The sequence below is a fragment of the Acanthochromis polyacanthus genome, chromosome 17, assembly GCF_021347895.1.
Source record: "Acanthochromis polyacanthus isolate Apoly-LR-REF ecotype Palm Island chromosome 17, KAUST_Apoly_ChrSc, whole genome shotgun sequence".
In the NCBI taxonomy this organism is placed as follows: Eukaryota; Metazoa; Chordata; class Actinopteri; family Pomacentridae; genus Acanthochromis; species Acanthochromis polyacanthus.
Window position 1 is genome coordinate 34,134,362 of NC_067129.1, and position 18,102 is coordinate 34,152,463.

The 18,102-nt window shown below is 39.1% G+C and overlaps 1 protein-coding gene across 1 annotated transcript in view; it reads right to left on the reverse strand.

Annotated features, from left to right (window-relative positions):
- The window catches only part of LOC110968986 (glycerophosphodiester phosphodiesterase domain-containing protein 5-like), a 29,593-nt gene extending 15,529 nt beyond the window's left edge, over nt 1-14,064 (reverse strand). Inside the window, exons 1-9 of the mRNA XM_022219009.2 lie at nt 13,925-14,064; nt 10,673-10,878; nt 8,857-8,960; nt 6,008-6,101; nt 5,104-5,163; nt 4,241-4,339; nt 4,051-4,144; nt 2,449-2,594; nt 202-284 (exon numbers count right to left, since the gene is read on the reverse strand). Of these exons, the coding sequence (XP_022074701.2) occupies nt 202-284; nt 2,449-2,594; nt 4,051-4,144; nt 4,241-4,339; nt 5,104-5,163; nt 6,008-6,101; nt 8,857-8,960; nt 10,673-10,834 (842 nt within the window). The 5' untranslated portion in view covers nt 10,835-10,878; nt 13,925-14,064. The remainder of the gene's footprint in view (nt 1-201; nt 285-2,448; nt 2,595-4,050; nt 4,145-4,240; nt 4,340-5,103; nt 5,164-6,007; nt 6,102-8,856; nt 8,961-10,672; nt 10,879-13,924) is intronic.
- Between the last annotated feature and the right edge of the window lie 4,038 nt (nt 14,065-18,102).

Here is an 18,102-nt window from a genome sequence, read left to right on the forward strand (position 1 = left end):
TGTTTGTCTGAACATCATGATTCAGATATTCAGAGATACTCTCAGACACCTGCACCATGTTTTACAAATGCCATGTCTGTGTTGTGAACTCGGTGAAAGTGTTCTGACTTTTTGCTTGTGTTTGACTATCTGAAAGTGTTACATTTCCTGTTAAGCTGCAGCTTGTTGGAGTCTCAGAGCCACATTTTACTGCTGACTGACCTGATGGTGACGTCTGTCTCCAGGCCGTCACTTCCAGCTTCCACCGCCTTCTCAAAAGACATCAGCGTGTTTTCTGGAGCGAGCTGCAGAGTGATGATTAACACACAAACATGGAGCCATTTACACCGATCACATTAAAACCACTGACAGGTAGAAGTGAATGAACTAGACTGTCATACAGAGACTGAACAGTATTTAACATACAGTTCCTGGTTAGTAAAACTGCTATTTAATTTGTGAAAATGCCAATAAAGAAATGTAGATTTCAGTGTTTTGTGTGCGTTTGTTGCATGGGGACAACATTAGACCAGGTTCAGATCAATAACAGTGAGCTTAGGCAGGTCAGATCTGGAATAGACTGTTGTGTAAAGGCTAAAGACTCCTTAAAACCTCATCAAATCCTGCTTCCTCCAGAAAAGAACCATTGTGAAAATCAAATCAACTCTCCTTTGGTCAGACTTTGAAAAAAAATCATCCATGCCCTCATTTTTTCCTGTCTTGATTATTGCAACGCCCTTTTATCGGACATTCCACAGAAATCCCTCCAACTGGTCCAGAACGCTGCAGCTCAGCTTTTTACTGGTTTGAACAGATGACATCACATCCTCCCTGTTCTGGCTTCCCTCCACTGGCTCCCTGTCTGTTTTAGAATTGATTTAAAGATTTTGTTGATCACTTTTAAAGCTTGCCAGGTCCTTGCCCCTGGCTGTATTTCAGACATGCTAACTCCATACGTCCCCTCGTGCAGCCTTAGATCCTCTGGTGGGTCCCTCCTAAGTTGTTCCAAAGTCGAGGCTTAAATCTAAGGGTGACCGGGCCTTCTCCATCAGTCCCCATCGGCTTTGGAACGACCTGCCTGAGGAGATAAGGCTCACCCTATCAGTAGATTCTTTTAAATCACTTCTTAAACCCACTTCTATACACTCGCCTTCCTGTAAAGTTCTTTTATCACTATGTTCTGCCTGTCAAAGCACTTTGTGAATGTTCTTCTGAAAGGTGCTATACAAATAAAGTTATTATTAAAACCTAATTTTTGATTTGTATGACCATTATTTTCTGTGTTAAAATGTAAAAACATGGAGATTTTAATGGGTTTTTTTTGTATCTGGACCACATTAGACCAGGTTCAGATCAAAAACCTCTATGCTTAGACAGGTTAAAGCTTTTTGTAGCAACACAGTTTATTCTGGTACAAGCTCGATCCACAGAGGCCCATCCAGGAACCCAGTGGACTTCTGCTGTTGTCCCAGGACCAGACATGACAGGACACCCATAGAGGTTCCATGTTTAAGTAACAACGATCAGAGCTGTTTTGGCAGCAGGTGGAGGTGGTTTTAATGTTGTGGCTGATCGGTGTACAGCTCCAGCCGGTACATGTATGAGACCTGCTTGTTGGAATTTCACTGAGGAGTGTAAATAATTTGCAAGAATCCAGAGTACAGAGCTAAAACAGGAGCACTGTCTGACAGGAAGGATGTGAGCAGAGTTCCTGTATGAAAACACATTTCAGGCCAACAGAATAAGAACAATTCAGATCACTGAGCTCAGCTGGGATTTAGCCTGATATACTTAAATCTCAACAAGAAAAGGGGATTTTGCAAGAAAAGATGGAACTTTTCCAGCATAATCTGAAAGTGTCCTACTCAGAGCAGCAACCATTAGTAGCTGATCAATGGATCAAAAGAAAAACAAAAATCTGTTTCTGTCATTTTTCCAAGCACAAACTTCCATCACTCTGGTTTGAGCCTCTCAGTGTGAGAAAGCGTTGCTTTTTTGTCATATGTGACAGCACATTAAACATTTCTAACTTATTTATGCATTTTTATCAGCTGCTGCTTCTTTTTAGCATCTCTTTTAGACAATTACTTTGCAAACTTGTGTTTTTATGTGTTGTTTATTTATTGTGGCGCCTGACAAAGAGAAATTTCTGTCACTATCTGTCTATCTATACTGCTCTGTCTACTCTGTGGAGATGTTACTACCATTCTATCATTTTTTTCAGGCTAAATTACTCAAATTCATTGATTGAATTAGGAAAGTAACAACCAGATTTATCCAGATTTCCAATAAATAATTATCAGCTGCAACCATAAATCCTAAATCAAGTGTTTTGTTTCTAGAGTAAAGTCGAATGAGATTTTCCAAAAGTTTCTGACCCTGTTCAAGGAGTTTTAAGCTAGAATCTCTTAGCACATGTCAAAAAAGTTACATAGACCAAGCTTTTGTACTTTTAGTGCAGTTACTCACCATAGGAGCTCCTCTGTGGCCGATGAGAGCCGGTGCAGGGCCGAGGGTTCCCTCCTCTTTGATGCAAGGAGAATACAAACCAAGAGGCACCAAGTAGAGAGCGGACAGGACGGTCAGGTAGACTCCCAGGATCAGGCCTCGCTTTACTGGAAAAACAAAGATTCACATCAAAACATGCACACAAAGAGAAAAGGGGTTCATGCACATTGCAGGGAAAATGAGCCCAAGAGCAAAAAACAAACACACAAAATCTGCCTGCAGTTTAGAGGTTTGATAATTCAACATACACCCATCAGCCACAACATTAAAACCACCGGCATAATATTTGAGTAGGTGTTCTTCAAGCAACCAAAACAGTTCTGACATGTTGCGGCAAAGATACAGCATCTCTTTTGCATCCTGTGGGTTGCAGGATTTAGCTTTGGCCTCAGTGGATTGGATTTGGTCTGAAGCATCCCGTTGGTGAGCCACTGTTCTGGGATTTAGGGAGTTTGGAGGCTGTGTCAGTGCTCTTTGTTGTGTTCCTCAAGCAGTTTCTGAGGTGTAGTGGGGCACCTTGTCTTACTGGGGGACTGTTATTCAAAAGGAGTGTTCTGGATCTGGAACAATGTTTCTGTAGGTGGGACATGTCAAAGTAACATCTAGATGAATACCAGGATACAAGATTTCCTAGCAAAACACTGCATTATTCCGAAAAACAAACGTACGTTGTACACTTTAGTCATCAGGCTGCACAGTAGCTTGGTGGTTAGCACTTTCGCCTTGCAGTTAGAAGATCCCCAGTTCACGTCCCCATCATCCCAGTGTAACAGGGTCGATTATACATTAATATATGTGTGTGTATATGGAATACAGTATATTGTACTTTAGTTAATGTGATAATTACACAAAATCTGTGTCTGTGGATTTGTTTTTGTTTCAGTTAATGCCTGACTAGTTGAGCCTCCTTGTCAGTAAGCGGAACTTTGGTTCGGTTTGTATTACTACAGCCACATTCTATGTAACACAGCCCTCTATAAGTGGCATTTTCGCGCCGATTTTCTCCTCTTTTGTCATGAATCTCTGTGGGAGAGGTAAGCAGTTTTGCTGTCCAGTGAAATTCCTGTTCTAGCAAGCTAAAACTTGTCACAAGATGCTTACTTTGTTATCATTTGATCTGTGTAGGGGCATGTGTTGTGGCGATCACTGACAGGAGGATTTTCTGTTAATATTTTCATGTCAGGAGCCGGAAAATAAATGGAGACTGCCTCCAAAGAGATGTACGCCTGAGTCTTTCATAACAACGCAGAGACAGAAACAAACCGGTCACACCAGGATCTTTCTGCATGGAGTTTACGTGTTCTCTCTGTGCATACGTGGGTTTTCTCTGGGTGCTCCGGCTTCCTCCCACAGTCCAAAAACATGCTCTAAACTGTCTGTAGGTGTGAATGTGAGTGTGATTGTGTGTCCTCTGCCTTTGCTCTAATTCAGCTAGGAAAGGCTCCAGCCCCCCCCCTCCGGTGTGTAGATAATGGATGGATGGACTTCAGCTGTCGATGGTTTTACTGTTGTGGCTCATCGGTGTATCTGCAATATAAAGAAGTGACAAACTTTGCTCCTCACCTCTGCTGTTCACGCGAAAGAAATGCAGAGCGACTGGCCAAGCAAGCGACGTCATCAGTAAGACTCCGCCCACGTGCAAGAAAGGTGCCGATATCTGGTCAGGACACGAAACATCTGGTCACATCTGGCAGCAGAAGGAAACAAAGCACAGGAGGGCTGGCAGACAGAAGAAGAAGAAGAAGAGAGTCACCTGGAAGGAAAGCAGCAGCGTCGTCCATTCTTCACTCCACAGGTCGGACAGGACGGCAGTAGCTGCAATGGAGAACATCAGGCTCACCAGGATCCCAATCTGATGAAAAGGAAGCACATTCTCCAGTTACAGTTTGTGTCAGTTAGCTTCAAGTTGTGCTTCAAGGAGTTTCAAAACGCATGTTGATGGTTGGATTTTAAAACATTTGATGAGAAAATGAGCAGGAATCCTGTAGACTGGTTTCACAGCATGCACGGGTAGGAATGAATGAATGAATGAATATGGTCATCTATATAAGATTGATTTTGTGCTATAAAGTAAGATCAGTTTACAAGATTGACCTGGGAAAAAATAGTCTACAACCGAAGAGAGCCTCATTGTTAGCTCAGAATGCAGAATTAGCATTAAGAATCTGATAATCTGGTCAAATCCTTTGATGTTAGTTGATGACAGATCATAAAAATATGTCATGTTACCCTCATTTTCACACAAGGTATAAGTATTCGTGAATCAAATAGTGTCTAGGGAGACTTCTGTGGTGTTAGCATGTTCAGAAAAAGAGCACAATTCATGTTTTCACTACTTTTGAATCCTAATGTAGCTGTGTGGAGATTCTTCTCTACTCTGTGTGAGCTGCCCAGTTGATATGGACACAAAGGTCATCTCTCGCTACCATGAGGGCAGTTTTGTTCAAATTTCACCTTTCGGTCAGTGCGCGGTGATTATCTACCACAGATACATGGATCATTTGGTGTCTGATAGAACAGATAACAAGAGGATGCAGCCAAGTGTCAGTGAAACTTTGTCTATCGAAACCTGAATAAATGTATGAACTCAAGCTAAGAGACACAGCGCTGAGTTACCTTGTGACTCCAGTGTAAATAGAGCTTCTGGCCCTCTGACAGCAAACACACAGCCAGCAGCTGCACAGAGACATAGGAAATACAGGCAAGTTCAATCTGATAGGAGTCTCAGTAAACATCAGCACAGAGTTTCACACAGCGTTGCATAAAGGAGCCTACTCCCCTGGGTTTCAGAGGTAATAATAAGAAAAAGTAGAAGGAGTAGGAGAAGTAGAATAACAAGAAGAAGAAGACAAAGAAGTAGTAGAAGTAGGAGAAGACAGAAAAAGAAGGAGTAGTAGTAGAAGAAGAAGTAAAAGAAGTAGTAGTAGAAGAAGAAGTAGAAGAAAAAGAAGTAGTAGTAGAAGAAATAGAAGTAGTAGAAGAAGAAAAAGAAGCAGTAGAAGTAGTAGTAGAAGAAAAAGAAGTAGTAGTAGAAGAAATAGAAGTAGTAGAAGAAGAAAAAGAAGTAGTAGAAGAAGAAAAAGAAGTAGTAGAAGTAGAAGAAAAAGAAGTAGTAGTAGAAGAAATAGAAGTAGTAGAAGAAGAAAAAGAAGTAGTAGAAGAAGAAAAAGAAGTAGTAGAAGTAGTAGTAGAAGAAAATGAAGTAGTAGTAGAAGAAGAAAAAGAAGTGGTAGAAGAAGTAGAAGAAGTAGTAGTAGTAGACTACAAGTCAAGATGTGTACATAAGTTATGACATTCTAGAAATATGCTGATGCACTCTCACATTAAAAGAATCAGTGTTTTCTACCCAGCCTGGCTGTAGGGAGTCAGCTTTTAGACCACATGGCAGTGAAATTAATGAATTTAAAGACCTTCCAGAGACGACAGATCAGAGCTGTGGTATATCTATAATCAGACAAACTAAGAAGACAAGATATACTTTCATATCAAGCTATGTTGTTTTGTTGTGTTTGTGCCTCACCGTGAGGACGGTGACGTAGGTGAAGAACCCAGCAGCCACCAGCAGCAGCACCACAGACCAGGGAAACCAGAATCCCAGACTCCCAAAGTTAAACCTTCACACCCACAGTGATACAGTCAGGTCCGTGAACGTTTGGACGCAATGTTCAGCATTTCAGTACTCTACTCCACCACAATGGAGGTGAAATGAAACAATCAAGATAATAATAATAATGGATTAGAGTTATATAGCGCTTTTCTATTAAGGCATTCTCAAAGCGCGTACAATGAATCCATTATTCATTCACTCACACATTCTCACTCTGGTATGCCCTGCGGCAGACTGATGGAGGCATGGCTGCCAATCTGCGCCTACACCCCCTCCGACCACTACCAACATTCATACACAGTGCGAGAGCAGCACTGGAGGCAAGGCGGGTAAAGTGTCTTGCCCAAGAACACAACAGCACATGACTAGGACAGAGCGGGAATCGAACCTCCGATCATTGGATGACCCGCTCTACCACCTGAGCCACGGCCGCCCCAAAACGATGTGCTTTAAGTTCAGACTTTCACCTTTAATTTGGGGGTATTTACATCCAAATCAGGAGAACAGTGGAGGAATTACAACACATTTTATTTGTACCCTCCACCTTTTTAGGAGACCAAAAGTAACTGGACAAACTAACATAATCATAAATAAAATCATCACTTTTAATATTTGGTTGAAAATCCTTTGCAGTCAATGACAGCCTGAAGTCTGGAACCCATAGATCTCAAGGAGGGCATTTACATCCAAATCAGGTGAACAGTGGAGGAGTTACAACACATTTTATTTGTGCCCTCTACCTTTTCAAAGGATGACCAATATCATCTTCTCATATTCGGCCTAATGTGTCAGAACTATTAGATGTAACTTCACGTTGCAGATGGACAGAGACCCGAAGCATACTGCCACAGCAACCAAAGAGTTTTTAAGGCAAAGAAGTGGAATGTTCCATTATGGCCAATTCAATCACCTCAATTGACCTACATTTCACTGGCTGAAGACAAAACTGAAGGGAAGATGTTCCAAGAACAAGCAGGAAGTGAAGACAGCAGCAGTAGAGGCCTGGAAGAGCATCAACAGGAACCAAACCCAACGTCTGGTGAGGTCTGTGGGTTCCAGACTTCAGGCAGCCAAATATTAAACGTGACAGTTTGATTTATGATTATGTTAGTTTGTCCAGTTTGTCAACTGACCTGACAGGCACTCAACTTGAATCACAACGCAGGTGAAGTGCGGTTTTATTTTAAACGTTTCAAAGCCGCAAAAGTCAATATTTTTCAAGTGACAGTGATTTATCCACAACTTGGCTGTTCTGCAGATCATGACTCATAAGTCTACTGGTTTGGTTCTCTTTGCCCTCTTTCTCCTCTCTCATCAGCACACATAAATATTAGAACATTAACACCATTTTCAGCATTTTGACTCCACCACAATGGATCTGAAATGAAACAATCAAGATGTGTTCAGGCAATGCCCAAATATTTATGGACCTGACTGTATCACACACAAAGGTCAGGACATAAAGACTGTTAGTGACCGAGGATGACGACAGAGAAAACATCAGCAATGAAGCATTCAACCAGACCATTTTCCACTTGTTCTATTGGCAGATTTATTCACTTATTTCAAGGTAAAAAGTTCCTTGAAATAAGTTTTTTTTTTTCCTTGTTTTGAGAGGAGCATTTTGTCCGGTGTAACTTCACAGTGAGGATGTGACGATAAGAAAAAGCTGTGTTGCCACGAGCCGTTTTATCTCCTTAAGGTGTGTTTAAGGGACTGAAGATCCTCCATGACAGTGGAGGAGGAAAGACTTTCAGAGGAGAAAGGACAAAAGATAGAGACAATAAGTGCTGGAAAGTAGTGAAACAAAAACCTTAACCGTCTCTGTGTTTGTGTGTCTACATGGATGCTGCACATCCAAACTGGTGTGTTTAATTAAATTAGCAAACAGCCACTCGGTGCCAGGTAGTATTCTCTTATCAAAGTAGGGATATTGTAGGCAAAAGAATACTAATTCTGTGAGTTAAATTCAATAAGATCAAAGTTTAGAACAAGAAAACTGTGGTATTTCCCATCTGTGTTCAAACAAGACAAATGAGATGCAAATTAGAGATAGATTCCTGCTTTAACTTGTCGATATAGACAGATTAATGAATAAATGAGTAGCTAAATAATAAATGACGAGTTAAAGCAAGAACTTGTCTCTTCTATGCATGTCATTTGTCTTCTCTGTAAATGGACAAGACAAATCACACAGATTTTTTTTTTTTTAAAGTTAATTCCATCAGTTAAATTCATTATTTTCAAAGTTTACAACAAGAACATTGAGGTAATTTCCATCTGTGTATACAAACAAGACAAATAAGATGCATACTAGAGATGTAAGTTCCTGTTTTAATTTGTATCTAAATAATGACGAGTAAAACTTGTCTCTACTAAGCGTCTCATTTGTCTTGTCTCTATGCTTATTTATTATTAAAAAATGGTAATTCCACCAGTTAAATCCATCTTTAGGTTTGTTTTTGCAACGCTTTTGGCAAATATATGACAGTCTAGCCATAGCTGTACTATATGTTGCTCCAATGCTGCAGTGTCACCCAGATTGTTTATGATATTATCATATGTCTGTTGTTCATATAATACAAGTATTTCATGGCTTGAGTGTCACAGCTGTCATCTATACGGTGATACTGCGACTGCCCTCATTGAGAGCAGAGAAAAACTGCACAGAGGGCATTAACAGCTAATCTTTCTGACCTTAGAATCTGCAGGAACACAATCCACTCTGATGTCGTCTGCCTATGATGCGTTTCTGAACCCACCAGTCAAAGTCATTGTAGTCGTTCTTTGCTTGTACCCAGAAGTAGAGGAAGACCAGCGTTAAGCAGAAAGCCGCCGTAAGCAGAGCGAAGCTGGCGCCCTCCAACTGCAGAGACAAAACAATGAAACAAACATTTACTGTGTAGCTCTGCCCTTCTGCACATAGCATGCATTTTTCTTTTCCGTTTATCGGCCTGTTTCCGTGGAGGAGGACAGCTGATCGTTGACCTTTGGGGAGAAAGAAGACGTCTTCAGTGACAGTAAAAACTGACAACTTGAGAACCACAAGCTCTGCTCTCACTATCAGCTGGAAAACAAACTGATATGAGCTTTCAAAGTGTTAAACCGTCGCCTGAAGCTGGTGCAAATGCTAAACTTCAACAACTATAGAAGACAAAATCAATATAACAAACTGAATAGTATCAGTACCCGCTCTACTCTCAGTTTCTACGGTTTTATTGATTAGTTTATCTTCTTTCAACCAGCATTATTGGATGATTAAAACTCATGTCACTGATTACGTAGCATGTAGGATTGGTGCTACAGTGAAAGCAGTGATTCTGGTCCAGAATAAAATTAAGCCAGGCCATCATTAGTTTTTAAAAGCAAAAACATTTATTACTCATTGCTTGGCCTTTCTGACTTTGTATCCCATCAAAATGAAGAGCTGTCTGGTCTGTGTCTCTTTTTATAAATTTGTGAAACAACGATGGTGTTGTTTTAGTGGTTGCTTGTATTTTCCCCTTTTTTTCCTTCACTCTTCGTCTCTTTTGTATGTTTTTGCCTCCATTTTGAAATTTGTTTGTTGACATGAAGCTCTTCAAAAGCAACAAATCTCAAGACGGTTATTCAATAAAGTGTGTATTCAGTATTCAAAATCTGTCTGAAGTTTGTATTTACAATTAAAAACAACTGTTAAAGTGTGGTTGCATTTCAAGAACACTGCACAATAATTTTAATTTCATTGAAAAGAAAGCTTTTAACAGAAATTATTGAAGTGAGAACTTTGTAGATACGTTCTAGATATTCAGCTAGCTGTTACTGCTGATCAAGAGGACAAATTTTACTGATGGAAGACAGGTAGAACAAGAAAAAAGTAAAAAGAATTGATCTTATTCTGATAATATGAGGTAGAGGGAGACATTCAGTTCAATCAAGGCTGACAATGTGATGAAAATATGAGAAACAGAAGAGAGGCCATAGCTTTGCTCGACTCTTTTTTTGGAAAACTGATGTTATTTCCAGTGTTTCATGTGATTCACTGTTTTCTTCTTCTACCAGCTAAAAAGGTTATGCTAACAGGGTTGTTGTGGGACACGTGCTCCATCCATAATAACTATTATTTGAAATATTACATTGATTAAAAAAAATCCCACAATTACAAGAGACACCAATGAAAAAGTTATACCAAAAAAAGGAAATTTAAATTTCATTTTAACAGGGTTCTTTTTAGATTAAATTTGGTCATCAGAGGGGTGAGACAAGAGAAAAATGTTATTTTAGGGGGAAATCGAGACTTATTTAGTATTTTTAAAAATATTTTCAAACATTCGTTTCTCCTAGTTCTTTTTTTTTTTTTAATTTGGTCTCAAGACAAGTAAAATTACACAACAACTGCATGTTCTAGTGTTTTCTACATGGATTATTTGAAATTTGATGGGTGGGATGTAAAATGTCTTTCAGTTCTGAATGATCCAAATACAGTTATAAATACTCAGAATTTATGCTATAAAATTTCAGGTAGATCAGAGGTGGTCCTCCATAGCCAGTTTTAAAGTCTGATAACTTGATGCTGCTGTTTGTTGGTGGTTGTCTGACCTTGTTGCAGCAACAGTCTCCGGGCTCAGCGTTGTTCCTCTGGCTGCGTCTCCACTGGCAGCCGTACAAACCGGACAGACACCATACGAAAGGCCGGTGTTCGTAACGTCGCAGCAGTTTGGCACGAAATCCCCTCAGCTGCAGGGATAACGTGGACGCCATGATCAAACACACTGTGACACCACCTCCATCCTGCTGACACACACCTGGAGCACATCAACACAACATGAAATGTGACCACAGAGCTCCAACACTCACACTTATCTGCATACATCAAATAAAAGCATGCCTACAAATGTACTACACAACCGGACCAACGTGGTATAAATCATCACTTGGATTCCAGTTGCAAAATCTCAGCAGAAAATCTTTTGAAACTGTGTTTAACGGAGCCAGAACTCTGTTGTTTAATTTGTTCTTTCAGCTGCACTCAAGAAAAATATAAACGCAACACTTTTGTTTTTGCTCCCATTTTTCATGAGATGAACTCAAAGATCTAAAACTTTTTCCACATACACAATATCACCATTTCTCTCAAATATTGTTCACAAATCTGTCTAAATCTGTGATAGTGAGCACTTCTCCTTTGCTGAGATAATCCATCCCACCTCACAGGTGTGCCATATCAAGATGCTGATTAGACTCCATGATTAGTGCACAGGTGTGCCTTAGACTGCCCACAATAAAAGGCCACTCTGAAAGGTGCAGTTTTATCACACAGCACAATGCCACAGATGTGGCAAGATTTGAGGGAGCGTGCAAATGGCATGCTGACAGCAGGAATGTCAACCAGAGCTGTTGCTCGTGTATTGAATGTTCATTTCTCTACCATAAGCCGTCTCCAAAGGTGTTTCAGAGAATTTGGCAGTACATCCAACCAGCCTCACAACCACAGACCACGTGTAACCACACCAGCCCAGGACCTCCACATCCAGCATGTTCACCTCCAAGATGCTCTGAGACCAGCCACTGGGACAGCTGCTGAAACAATCGGTTTGCAGAACCAAAGAATTTCTGCACAAACTGTCAGAAACCATCTCAGGGAAGCTCATCTGCTGCTCGTCGTCCTCATCGGGGTCTCCGCCTGACTCCAGTTCGTCGTAGTAACCGACTTGAGTGGGCAGATGCTCACATTGGATGGCGTCTGGCACGTTGGAGAGGTGTTCTATTCACTGATGAATCCCGGTTTATACTGTTCAGGGCAGATGACAGACAGAATGTGTGGCGTCGTGTGGGTGAGCGGTTTTCTGATGTCAATGTTGTGGATGGAGTGGCCCATGGTGGCAGTGGGGTTATGGTATGGGCAGACGTCTGTTATGAACCAAGAACACAGGTGTATTTTATTGATGGCATTTTGAACGCACAGCGATACCGTGCCGAGATCCTGAGGCCCATTGTTGTGCCGTACATCCAAGAACATCACCTCATGTTGCAGCAGGCTAATGCACGGCCCCATGTTGCAAGGATCTGTACACAATTCTTGGAAGCTGAGAACATCCCAGTTCTTGCATGGCCACCGTACTCACCGGACACGTCACCCAATTGAGCATGTTTGGGATGCTCTGGATCGGCGTATACGACAGAGTGTACCAGTTCCCGCCAATATCCAGCAACTTCGCACAGCCATTAAAGAGGAGTGGACACCCCCCCCCAAATAAAACAAAACTGCACCTTTCAGAGTGGCCTTTCATTGTGGGCAGTCTAAGGCACACCTGTGCACTAATCATGGAGTCTAATCAGCATCTTGATATGGCACACCTGTGAGGTGGGATGGATTATCTCAGCAAAGGAGAAGTGCTCACTATCACAGATTTAGACAGATTTGTGAACAATATTTGAGAGAAATGGTGATATTGTGTATGTGGAAAAAGTTTTAGATCTTTGAGTTCATCTCATAAAAAATGGGAGCAAAAACAAAAGTGTTGCGTTTATATTTTTGTTGACTGTAGAACATGATCTGCCGTGCTGCAGTTCCCAGACAGACAGAGTTACAGTCTCGCTCAGACCTCATCGGTTTGTTTTGGCCAGTAATTTCAGTCTTCTACAGATATGAGAAGCTCTATGCAACCAAAATGGACTTTTGTCTGCTAAGCTAGTTGCATTGCTCCTTGAGGAATTACATTTATGTTGCAAAATCAATTATTATATAGCATGCATGCAAAACACATTGTTAAAAGAATATTTCACTGCTTTGTTAAACTTTACTGCATTCTAGACTTTTTATTTGTCATGTCCTCATACAGCGTGTGCAGTGAAATACAAGGTGACTGTTCCTCAAGGCTGTACAGTAACAAGAAGACATTATAAAATGACAACAAACAATAGAAAATAAGAAAAAGTCATAGTTTCATGAATAATGAGGTAAAGACCTTAAACTTATGTGCAGTGTGTACGCTGTGCAAGAGTGCCGTTGTGTCTGCATGCGGTGTTTGTTATACATAAGAGTATGAATGTGCATAGACCTACATGCTATTCATATATCTGTGTTTGTAGACCAACATGTTATTTACATATTTGTGTGCATAGACCAGCGTGTTATTTACATATGTGTTTATAGATCTACATGTTATTTACATATCTGTGTGCAGATATACATGTTATGAAGACATTATGTGCATGCTACCAGTATAGTCTGTCTGCTATTATGGTGCAATAATAAACTCACGAGTTGCCCGAAAACAAGCACTTGGAATAAAAAAAAAGAAAACTCTTCTGTAATAAAGAAACAAAAAGTCATGTGACATACATTTATGAGGAACAACAAAGCTGCCAGTTGTGTCATACTATGCAATAAAAGGTGTTCATGGTTAGATAAAACTTTCCAGCCTTTACTCAGTAATCTAACACATGCTGTTTTATTAATCGGCATAAACAGCACAGAAATAAAGACAATATTCCTTAAACTATGCTGGTACATCTAACACACATATCACAGCCAAACTTTTCACCCGATTACAATTTCATTTTATAAATCCAGTTCGCATTTTCATTCGTGTGCTATATGTGAGCCGAATTAAAGTCTGGAGCCTGTTTATTAAGAAAAACTGTTAACTGATTAAAAATCTGTTGCATGTTTTGACCAGAAAGCATGAAAATATCAAATTACGCATTTCCATAACGCAGTCTGGTGACGTACGCTCCGTATAACAAAGAACGGGATCTGGTGAAGCGGATCATCAGTAAAAACACATCGATTCGTTTAATTCTACGTTTTTTTATTTTAAAGTCAAGATGTACCGACACCTCTCCTACCTCCAGGCCGGTGTTTGCCTCCCGGTAAATGGTGGAGAAGGAGCCGCAGTGCGCAGTTGTTCCTCGGTTTGTCTCCGGTAGCAGGTGGCCTCGGATGGTGGAGCTGTCAAGTCAGCCGGAGTTACTGACAGAGGTACCAGGAGGGAAATGGTTTAGTTTCAAAAATACAACACCTGAAAAAATATCTAAATCTAAAGCTTCTGTACGGACACAAAAATGGCTGCAGGTCATAGTATCTTGTGTGTGTATTTTAGAGTCCTTTCATTTCAGTTTATATGGAAAATTATAAGACAGGAAGAAAGATGGAAAAAGACAAAAAAAAAACAAAGAAATATGGAAAGTAGATGTTTTTAAAAAGACAAAGACAGATTAAAAAAGAAAATAAAAGATGGATATCATTATTATTATTACTATATCACTCTAAAGGAAGTTTTGGGAAGCAGAGCATTAAAGGTCACGGAAACAGCACAAGCTATTCTATTCAATAAACACAGAAAATAATAAGAATTTATAGGAATAAAATGCAAATAAGTAAAATTATTAGTAAAAAACTGAAAGAGAAGCAGGTCAATACAGTTCGGTAATATTTAGATAAATGATCCACATTTGGTGGACAAATGTTTTCAGAGCTTAAGTTAACGTAAGTTCCAGCTTCAATACCTTAATGTGTGAAAAATGTTTTTAAAAAAAACACATCTGCAGTGTTTCATCTGGACGTCCCCGTACAGAAAATATCTGCTGCAGCTACTTCACAGAAAATATAAAAACTGAAAAAGTAAGAGTCAATTTAATCAAGTAAATGAAAAATATATATAGAAAGCTACAGTTAATAAAGGAAGGAATGAAAAACAAAGACAGATGGAAAAAAGTTCAAAAGAAAAGAGACTGAAAGACAGAAAGATGAACAAAACTGCAAGAAAGACAGGGAAAAGTCAGAAAGAAGAATGACAGAGAAAGATGGAAAGAAAAATGGAGAAAACACTGAAAGGAGAACGATGGAAAAAAGAGTGAAAGACTGAAAAAAGACTAAAAGACAGACAGAAAAACATGAAGATCAGAAATGACTAAAAGGGGCACAAAGGAAGACTGAAAGAGAAAAAACAGACTGAAAGAAGAAAAATCAGTAAAAGACAAAGGAAGAGAAAGAATGAAATACTGAAAGATGAAAAGAAAGATAGAAAAGACAAAAAAATGAAAAGATAGGAAAAGACTGAAAGACAGAAAGACAACAAAGATGAAAAAGACTTAAGAAGACAAAGACAATTTGAAAAAAGTTGAAAAGACTGACAGAAAACAGAAAGATGAAAAATGAGTAAAAGAACAGAGAAGAAAGATTTTTTTTGAAAAATGGAAAGAAAGATTGGAGGAAAAAAGCCTAAAAGACCAAAAGAAAGAGAAAGAAAGATGTAAAATGACTAAAAGACAGATATAAGCACGACTTTTTATCCTGAAGTCCAGCGTCTCTGCCGTGTCTGGACTCCTGCTGGTAAAAATATTAGAATATATTTAAATATAAAATTATAGAATGTTACATAGAAACTGGTGTTCAGCCCAAAACATTCAACGGGAAAGACTGACATCACAGAAAAATGATAAGACTAAATAAAACAAGACAGACAAAAAGGTGGAAAAAGGACGAATGGAAAAATGGAATGGAAGACTGAAAGACAGAAAAACACTAAAAGATGTCGGGAAACGACAGACAGAAAGCACAGAGGACATTTTAAAGAGGAATAAAGAGATTTATTATTAACATTTGTTAAATCTGCTGCCACATGAACTCCCAATTTATGGGCAAAAATTAAAAAGCTTCAAAGCAAAAGGCAATAGTTTCATTTTATTTTGAAATGACAGCAGAAGTGATAACACTCTGAAGCCTTTGCAGCTTTACACCGAGTCCTGTTGATGTTTCAGTATCTCCCACTGTAGCCTGTTGATGAAACACTGCAGCCACCAGGTGAGTCCAGGTGTGGTTTAGTCTACATTTATCATCATCATTCTAGAGGGGATTTGGTTTGTAGGCAGGAAAATAAAGTTCACAGAGACAAGCACAGCAGCAGCTCTTCATAATAAAGACAGAAACTCTATCAAAATATAAATAAAATGCAAATCAAATCAAAAAGTATTATTAAAAATGAAGAGAGAAGCAGGTCAAGACTGAACATGACTCGGTTCAGAAATATTCAAATGATCCACATTTGGTGGACAAATGTTTCGATAAACTTATTGTAGTTTTAGCTTTAATATCAAGCATGTGAAAAATGTTTAAAAACACATCTGCAGTACAGAGGCTGAACACAGCTGGAGCAGCAGGAAGACCAGCTACTTAACAAATAATACATTTACAAATCTGGAAATATCAGGAATTAATTTATTCAATTAATAACAATTTATAGAAAACTATCATTAATGAGGGAAAGAAAAAAGAACAGAAAGACTGATGGAAAACAAGACTAAAGGCAAGAAGCAAAAGAAAAGACTAAAAGACAGAAATAAAGATGAAAAACTAAAAGATAGAAGAGGGAAAAGATTGAAAGACAGATGAAGACAGAACAAAAACTGAAAGAAAGACTGAAAGGACAAGTGAAAGAAAGAAAGAAACAAAGAAAGAAAGAGGACAAAAAGACTGAAAGAAAAAAGAAAAACAAAGATGGAAAAAGACAAAATCAGAAAGATGAGGGAACAGCTGAAAGACAAAGTAAGAGAAAACAATGAAAAAAGAGAAAGACGACAGAAAAGATGGAAAGAAAGTCAGACAGTGAACACCTTATACTGTTATTATACATTTACACTTGTATAAAACAGGATTTTAGTGGTTTGTTTGTCTTAAAGTTTCTTGTTGAACAACCTCCTTCCTTTCTCTAATATTTTATGGTCCATCATTCTACTGTCACACATCTGGATGAAAGAAAACAAATACTGAGATCATGAGAGCTCAGAGGAAAAACTGAATGTATTCAGTAAAAATGAACCCAGTAGAGTTCAAACAGAACAAATATAATCAGGTTCAACTAGTCTGCTTGTTTTAAGGAAGTATTCAGAGGATGGGATTTTACATTACATAAGACAGTTCCTCTGATATTTAACTTTTACCGCAAAGTCTCAGGAACTTCATTTTTAGGAGATAAATATCAATTCAATCAGGTTTGTTTTGTTTCAATCTTTCAGGATCATTTTTTAAACAAATACTACAGATGTGCTTCTTCTGATGTTTTATTTCAGACTTCCTGCCAGTAAGACAAAGAAAAGTTTTGAGCTTTATCCTGAAGGAAAACGTTTTCCAGACGCATTTCCTCCCTGATCCTTGCATCCACACTGCTCAGTATTTGAATGTTGTGTCACATATTTACATATTGTGTAAACTCTGTTGCAGTCTGCATATAAACACGACTTTTTAATCGTGAAGTCTCGTGTCTCTGCTGTCTGGACTCCTGTGGCTCTAAAAATAATACTTAAATATTGTGTTAAACAGAAACTGGTTCTGAGCCCAAAACATTCATTCTTACTGTTAGAACAGAGACTCTGTTTTCTAACTCCTGAATCAAGCTGGAACTCGCTGAAAACTGAACAACATCCTCTGACTTCTGCTGCAGTTTTGTCCCAAACAAGTGGAATAATTCAGTCAAACAGCTTAACAGGTGATTGTGTGGACATGAAAGCCAGAGTAACCATCAGCAGGTCAATGAATCAAACTGTTGTGTTCTGATTTTGTCGCAAAATCCAGAGAAAACCAAATATGTGTACCTCCTAGTTTCCTTCCTATTCAGCTACTTGTTCCTTTCAGACAGAATCCTGGAGGTTTGTTTGCAGCTGCAGGAGGGATTTTGCCAAAATGCCTGCAAATATTAACAATTCCACATAAACAGGAAGCAGTCAGACCGACAACACAAAGTACCGAGCAGTTTTCTGCTGTTTAACCCTTAGATGCAAAAGTGGGATGTTTTCGAGCAACATTTTTGTAATGAAAAGTTTTTATCAGTTCATATTTCAGCTATTCCTCAAAAATATCTTTAATGTCATGCTGTTCAAAATTATAAAATTAAAAACAAAACAATCTGTGTTGTTCAATCTGTGACCCACGGAGACCCAGCACTTTGTTTTTGTGCTGCGGTTCATCTCTCTGATATGTGCCATACTTTAAAATCCTGATGTTCCTTAAAGGAGACAATCGTAGCTTT